The 8,096-nt window shown below is 38.0% G+C and overlaps 1 protein-coding gene across 2 annotated transcripts; it reads right to left on the bottom strand.

The window, feature by feature from the left end:
- Positions 1 to 1,339: 1,339 nt before the first annotated feature.
- neu4 (sialidase 4) lies at positions 1,340 to 4,488 on the bottom strand. 2 transcript variants are annotated; one of them, XM_016528132.1, is made up of 4 exons: positions 4,412 to 4,488; positions 3,185 to 3,397; positions 2,823 to 3,078; positions 1,340 to 2,360 (listed from the first exon to the last, which is right to left on the bottom strand). In XM_016528132.1, the coding sequence occupies exons 2-4, from the start codon at positions 3,383 to 3,385 to the stop codon at positions 1,516 to 1,518; spliced, it is 1,302 nt and encodes a 433-aa protein (XP_016383618.1). In that variant the 5' UTR covers positions 3,386 to 3,397; positions 4,412 to 4,488; the 3' UTR covers positions 1,340 to 1,515. The 2 variants fall into 2 exon arrangements, with proteins under 2 accessions (XP_016383618.1, XP_016383617.1); XM_016528131.1 differs by having other exon boundaries at positions 4,423 to 4,469.
- Positions 4,489 to 8,096: the final 3,608 nt, after the last annotated feature.

Here is an 8,096-nt window from a genome sequence, read left to right as displayed (position 1 = left end):
GCGAGAGCGCCCTCTGGCCTTTGGATGGAGCTTTACTGCTGATCACAGAACCGTGCTTCACTGAAAGATACGCGTGACAATCACAGCTTCTGTTGAATCGCGATCTCGATTCCATTTCGATTTATCGTGCAGCCCTAATATCAATATTTGACGTAAATTTTTTGGTTACACAATCTAAAAACAACAAAATATCAACGTCAGCTGACGTCGGTATTGGACATCACTTTAACATTGACATTAGACGTTGAATTTAGGTCACCCGACGTCGCAACCAAAATTTAACCAAATATCAACGTCTTATGACGTTGTGTGCCTGCTGGGGTGGAACATAATATAAATCTCAAAACAAAACAAATGTCCAAACAAAACCGTTTGATTACCAAAATATTTCAAAATATCTATAAAGTCAATCAGGTTCGTAAAAAGCTTGAGGGTGAGAAAATGATCACAGAATTCTCATTTTGGGGCGAACTATCCTTTTAATATGTCATGAAAGGAAAGACTAGTTTTTTTTTCTCTTTTTTTTAATGTATTAAACTCTGATTTTCTTTTGTAAACAATCAAACAGACTCTTAATAAGTGCAATAATTGTGTCAATTAGTGCTGGGCCAGTGCAGCCATTATAAGGCAGTGCATTATTCATAGTCAACACATCTACTTGATCTTTATTATAACGCACATTTTAGAATAGATAGAACTGCAACTGTAAACACATTAAACGTGAACGCCAATCGTCTTCACTGAGACTTTTGACCATAACCTGGATAGCGAATTAAATGTGTTCTTCTATTACATTTTTGTTAGCGATTCTATTTTCCTCCAAACAAACAACGATTATTAAACTTCACAAATCTGTAATGAGCTGCAGTCACTCGTGTGCGAGATGATGACGTACGTTTCAGGTCCATGTCGCCCTCTGATGACGTCGCAAGCGCGTTATGTCATGAGTCCAAGAATAATTTTCATGTTGTTGTTGTTATTTAATATTTTAATTATTGTGATATATAGTACATCTATGGATAAAATATTACAATAAACATTTTAAATAAACAACAACATGACAATTAATATATAACTCATCACACAAAACAAAATAACAGTTGTTGGATAATCCAACAACAAGGTAAAGTTCACTTACAGTACTTTCTCAACAGCACTGTGAACATTTAATAAAAACATGAAATATTCAAATGAAGTATATTGTGTTTGTTTATATTTGTGACTTTGATGAAGATGACATTTAATGATCAAAAATGCAGAAAACTAATTTCAAAGGGTTCACAAACTTTTTCTTAACAGAAAAGAAAAAAAATAATAATATGACCAATTTTGAACTATTAAAGCAAATTTTGTCAAATCAAAATTTTAATGCTGGCTTAGACAGATACAACAGATAGATATGAAGATAGATTATGATAGAAATAGATTCAGATGAAATTCACAGTCATTAATTGAAAGGGAGCTATTCTTTTATTCAATTCTTCTGAAATGTATCCAGTCCTGTTACACACACAATCAGCAGACAAAGCAGCACTCCCACAATCCTTTCCTCTTTCTGAACCCTTTTCTTTTTTGGTTGTTGTGGGGAAGGTGGTCGATTAGCTCATACAGTGTGAAGATGCAGAAGGAAATCTCATTATAAGCTGTCTTTGTGCCGTTCTCAAAAAGGCAGGCAAAGACAGGGACCGCTGGGGCATCAGTAGACATCTCAACATAGGCCAAGTCTGAATATGCACTCGGGCCTGCATATATGATCCAAGGTCCTGACCAGCTGTCTGGGTCTCGAGGCAGAAGACTGAGGTAAACACCGAGGTCACGACGGGCTTTTGAGCAGGTGGGGTGAGTATATATCACCCATGTTGGTGGAAGGAAGTTCGGTGGTGACATGCTGACTGCACGTGGGGTGTAGATGGACCTCAACTGTCTCAGAAAGTGTTGGGATTGCCCGAGCTCATAGATTGGTGCTGGAAATCCAATTACACTGCCATGGCACCCATTCTTTGGCTCCACTAGTTTATACACCAGCTGGCCATTGTGAAAAACAGCCCCATTATCAAAGCTAACAGCTTGCACACGGCAACCTGATACACTCCGGGCATTGCAGTACAAAAAGTTGACTCCATTTTCCTCGTCTACTGACACCATCTGACACTCCACACTCTCTGGCGCGGACAACGCCTCTCCAAAATGCCACGCTTTTCCATGCGTGTCACTATAAAAACAAAACGAGTGTGACGAAGTCTTGCACTTCCTGCCAAAGCAATTTCTGCAGTCAATATGGTAGGCATAAGCAGGGATTATTAGCCTTCCAGATTTTAATTGGGTTCCGTGACCTGGACCCACAGCAAAAGTGGCCCACTCTGTGAAAATAAACACACACACACACACACACACACACAGACAGAGAGACAGAGTGGTTTAGACATGGTTTATGATAAGTTTTCTAGTACAAAATATCAAGCAAAATAGATCAATCTGAAAATGAAGGCTGCAGTCTGTAACAGGCTGCTCAAATAAACAAGATTTTACTGTTTACACTCTCAGCAAGGAACAGTTCACCCAAAAATGAAAATTCGACATGAAACAAACCACAATGTGCATGATTGTGTTGAGTTCACCCAACCAGATATTCTCTGAATTATACATTTGTGTTCCACAGAAGAAAGAAAGTCATTTGGGTTTGGAACAACATCAGGATGAGTAAATGGTTGTTAATTTTTGGGTGGACTATACCCGATATGAGAGATTATTTTAACATAAATTTTAAAATACACACATAACCTTCACATATCCAGAAAGGAATATGATCTATCAGACTTTACCTTTAATGGTGTCCCCTATGAGCGTCCTGGTAAGGTCTGTAACAGAGCTCCAGGTGTCCCCTTGGTCACTGCTGGACACATAGCAAAGACGTGTCACGTTCTTTCCTGTAATTAACTGGTAAGACTCAGAGGTGTGACCCAGAACAGCAATGAAAAACAAGAAGACTGTGCCAGTAAACTCATCGTAAACGGGGCAGGGGTTCATTGAGCGGTAGCCCTCCAGTCGAGCTGTACTCAACACCTCCATGTCTTTCCACTGAGGAAGAAACGGACATCATTTTCATGACAGATGCTTTTTTTTTAATTAAGAAAAAAAAATTCTATAAGTTATAATAGTCAACATAAATTAGAACCAATCTTACTTCAACATAGTTTTTATAAAAAGTGCCTTTGCGCATGACCAGCAGATGTGCTTGAGCGTCTGCCGGAGTCAGTCTCTCCTCACAGAAGACCAAGAAACAGCTGGAACGAGGCATGTAGATCAAAGCAGGCACACGGTATGTAACTCCACTCGGCTCCTTTTGGAAAAGCACGGATCGTGCTGGGAAGTATTGAGACCCCATAGCCCTGCATAACTAAAACACAGTTCAAGTCAGTACCCTTTAGCAGTTATCATTTCAAAATCAGTGGGCTCATTTTTAAAAGATCAGTGCATCCATAAATATTTCCCCTCCAAGTTTAATGTCAATGATGCCAAACAGCATTGATTTTTCACATGTCATGAAGAATCACATGCAGAATCGAGAACTTAAACTTCTGTCTCTTTATCACATAGCATTATCAGATAATTTCAGAAGACCTGGAATACAGCATACAAATCTTTTAGATTAATTTTACAATAACTTAATGCTGCTTTATGGGTCTTTTTTGTGATTGACAACTGGTTACCATCTCCTTTTCATCATGTGGAAAAAAGTAGCATGGACATTCTGCTGAATATCTCCTGCTGTCACATAGGTAATGACTTTTTATTTAATTACAAACAAAAACAAAGTCTTTCAGCTTTTAAGGAAGTGAAGTTACTGAAGCTCTAGGGTGCGGTGCTGAAAAAAAAGTGCAGACATACAAAATACATGCAGAAATTGTAACATTTGCTCAGAGTCAGTGTGGACTATTGTGTTAAAAGAAAGACAGTTGCACAGTGCGACAGAAAGCCTAGTTCATGTCAGCATTTTTACAAAAAGGCTTCTGGCTTTTAACTCAACGGACTGCTGAAAAGCAAAACCTGACTAGCTTTGTAATGGTTCTTTCTTCACAATAGTTTTTTCATCACAGCTATAGTTAGTATTAAATACTTTACACTAACAATATTCCACAGAAAAAAAACATTCTATTGACTTGCTGTGATCATTTTTGATATTGCTGTGATAATTCCAATATTCACTGTGAATCAACAGAAAATGTCTCTTTTTATGATGACAAAAACACTCATGTCTACAAAATCCGCTTTCTAGTGTGAACAATTATAAGCAGTTTCACAGTCTTGGCTTTTTGGTAATCTTTTAAAACATATTTTCATTTTATTAAAAAACATTTTAAAGTAATGTAACAACAAACCATTTAGCTAAAAGAAATCAATAATCACCAACAGTGTACTCACAGCAAACAGGCAGGACACACTAGTGCAGCGAAATGAGAAGTGTGGTAGATACGCGGATGTGTGAGGGCAAGAGGTTGCAAGTGTGTGAAAGTGCATGTGTTAGTCTGTGACAAGTGCACAATATAGCATTGACTTGTCTGTTAGATGGTGATCCATTCAGTGCCATGTTCGCTATTTGTGCATTGACCTAGAAGTGGGCTTGACTTGTCAACGCCACTGCAGACAGAATGAAAATCTGAATCTGTATATTTATTCAGTCTGAGATTTAAAAAAAAATTATTATTATTATTTGATGGAGACATGGTTGGTTGGCTACAGGGATGTGTCTCAGGCTACATTCACAAAGCAGTCACATTCAAAAATTCAGTTGTCAGGTCCTGCTTAATACAGTTCATTTATTGAAATTTTACTTATTATCTGTGAATTAAAAATCGAAGCAAAACTTTTTTTTATGTTTTGTTTTTTGATTGTTGTGGGTTCCATATGGGTGGGTTCAATAATTATGTTTAATAATTATTATAATGTTTGTGGGTCAATCCTAACAAGTTTTAATGCAATTCACCAAAAATCACACTATGAAAAATAGTAAATAGTATTTTTTTAAATATTGAAAGCAAATAAATAACTAAATAAATAAAAAATAAAAAAATCTGAAAACAAAATAATAATAATAATAATATGGCTTGATTGTTTTGTTTTTATGTTTAGGGGTATAAAATGGATAAACAACTTCAATATTCGGTTTCCACTTGTGGGTGGGAATGAAACACCCCTTTCCACTCATTGGTCAACCAAAGCTTAACCTGTGCCGTCATCAGTTCTTCTTTAGTTCTGTACGACACAATAATAGTCACCCACTGCTAATACGGTATTTTATTTGCTTCACAAACTAAAGTTACAAAACAAAAGTCACAGAAGACAGGCACACAGTCTTTGAATGAATCGGTTGAGTGAGTGGTTCAATGACCCATTCTTACAGAAACCCACTTGCTTTGTTGAAACAGTGTTTTGAACAAATCAGTTAAATTGATAACTCACTCATACACCAACACAATGACTTGCCGCCTCCTACTGGCAGTCATAATCCAAGTGCCATTTGATTGTCATTTTTTTTATATCAAATATAATCTCATAACACTATGCAATTGTATTGCTGTGGAAATGCATGTATGCCCTCTGAGCATCATTAAACTGAAAATACATCTAAATGCTACTTCAGATGCAGCTTCTGTGCCACATCTGCCATGCAAAGTTGGCATTGTTTGACAGATTTAACTGGGAACGTGTCATATTATTCTAATTTAAGTGATTGACTAAATTTAAGAATTTGACGTTAAAGATCACAGACATATTTAAAAAGGTTAGAAAAAAAAGCCCTATACAGAAAGTAAAAAAAAAAAAAAAGCCCTGAAAAGTAATGTGAGGATGCAAATATTCCTGGCAATAAAGATTAAAATAATTTTCATCTCTGGCTTTATTTTTCAAAGTGTTAAGAGCAGAAGCACAGCTGACTAATAGCCACCCAGCCTTAGATGAAATCAGATTTGAACTGATTAAATCTCTCAAGATCTAAAGAGGATGATTAATCAACGGCAAAACCAGCATTATCATCTTCAATTATTACAAATCGCCACCTACTGTCCTAACCTTGCATAATACAGTGTTTTAAGTCATTTTCACAGATACGCTTAAACAGCAATCATTTTGACAACATTGTCATCTGTATGAGAAAACTTTTTAAAAATGTTAAAAAAAAAAGTTTTTAAAACATCATTATCATATAAATGCTCCCTACGAGTACAATTAAAAATGCTTTTACAGTACATGGTGTTAAAATCCTTTAAAGCAACGGATTCCTGAAACACTGTTGGGTCTCATGCTATAGTATCACAGGGTTGGTTGTGCAAAACATTAACATCAACTACTTCAGTGTTGTACTTCAATTTCATCACTTTAAAAACTGTTAATTTAAACATGTCAAGGATTTTTGTATGAAAATCACAGACACTATTAAATAAACAGTAAAGGTGTTAATTACCAGGTTTCAGTTTTTCTGTGTAGAGGATTGCTGACAACAGCAAGCAATACAGAGGTGAATGATTAAGACCTGTGTACAGCACATTGCAATAAAGAAGCCTGGGTGAGATGAAGGCAAGGATAATCGCCAAATCCTTAAAAAGGCAGTTGTGGCCTAATGGTTAGAAAGTTGAAATTGTCGCGGGTTCGAGTCTCAGTACAAGCAGAAAATGTAGGTGGGGGGAGTGAATGACCAGCGCTCTCTTCCACCCTCATTACCCACAACTGAGGTGCCCTTGAGCAAGGCACCAAACAGCCAGTTACTCTCCAGGTGCCACAGCAAAAATGGCTGCCCACTGCTCCGGATGTGTGTGTACTTATTTTTACCTGGAAAAAATTTCTTGCTGTCCAGCATTCGATATATTTAAAAAATATAAATAGGGCAGAGAAATACACTGGGTATCTTCGGCATAACAATGATATGAAATACGACATTTCCTCAAGATGAAACCCAAAGGGACCACATAAAATCTAAATAAAAAAGTCCCAAGAGGGAACCATGAGGTACCTCATACATGAGTGGGACAGAGAGAGAGACAGAATCTCCAGTTGTAAACCTCAAAGTGCAAATCTAAATTGGAAAGAAGAGGTGGCCGAAAAGAAAAAACCCAACAAACAAACAAAAAACTAAGGCAGACTGGATCACAGCTGCAGTCAGTTAAGAAAACAAACGGCAATTCACAATTCTACTAAAAGAAGCTGTACGTAGATTTTTCTTCAGTGTTTGAAACAATGCATAATGTTATTTTATAAGAAAAACTTTTAAATAAATTTAATGTCAGTCATGGGCTGCTCTTATGGCTTCTGGACTTTCTGACAGGTGGGCAGCAAAGGCTCAGGATAAACGGACTCTTGCCGGACTCACTTCCCACAGCTCTTGGATCTCAACAAGGTGGTGTACTTGTCATCGATTCCCTTTTTACTTTCTACAAATGAGCATTGAAGTTCTCCGGCTAATTTTCATGTTGATAAATACGCAGATGACACAGTTGTGAGATGGCGCCGACAATGATGGCTGCCTCCGTGGCGTGCTCCGCAGTTGTTTTTATGTTTTTGTTAGTTTGTCCTGTCTTTAGTTATATCCCTGCAATCAGTTTCACCAGAGATGAATTGCTGTACATTCAGCAGTACACACCACCCGATATTTCACCGGTTTTCGATTATTCTGATGTTTTGCTGGACATTGTTTTCGGGGGAGCAGCTGCGCTGTTCAGACGCTTCAGAACGCGCAGACGGGGGAAGTGAAGCTCAGGCAGCGCGGATTCAGAACGCCGTTGCCTAGCCTGGACATTCGGCAGTACACACCACCCGACACACTCTGCTGCTCTGTGTTTGATGGAAACCTGGCTGAATGACACCATACCGGACAGCGCGTTAAATCTGCCGGGCTTTCAGCTGTTCAGAGCGGATCGCGACGCAGAATCAACGGGGAAATCGCGCAGCGGCGGGACATGCTTTTACGTCAATGAGAGGTGGCGTACAGATGAAACTGTGTTAAAGAAGATGTGCTGTTCAGATCTAGAAGTGCTTTTCATTAACTGTAAGCCTTTCTACTCGCCGCGGGAGTTTTGCTCATTCATTCTCGTCAGTGTTTACAT

This window comes from Sinocyclocheilus rhinocerous, unplaced genomic scaffold (assembly GCF_001515625.1).
Source record: "Sinocyclocheilus rhinocerous isolate Xijiao unplaced genomic scaffold, SAMN03320098_v1.1 scaffold601, whole genome shotgun sequence".
Classification (NCBI taxonomy): Eukaryota; Metazoa; Chordata; class Actinopteri; order Cypriniformes; family Cyprinidae; genus Sinocyclocheilus; species Sinocyclocheilus rhinocerous.
Note: the sequence above shows the minus strand (reverse complement) of the source record. Positions and strands in the feature narration are given on the sequence as shown.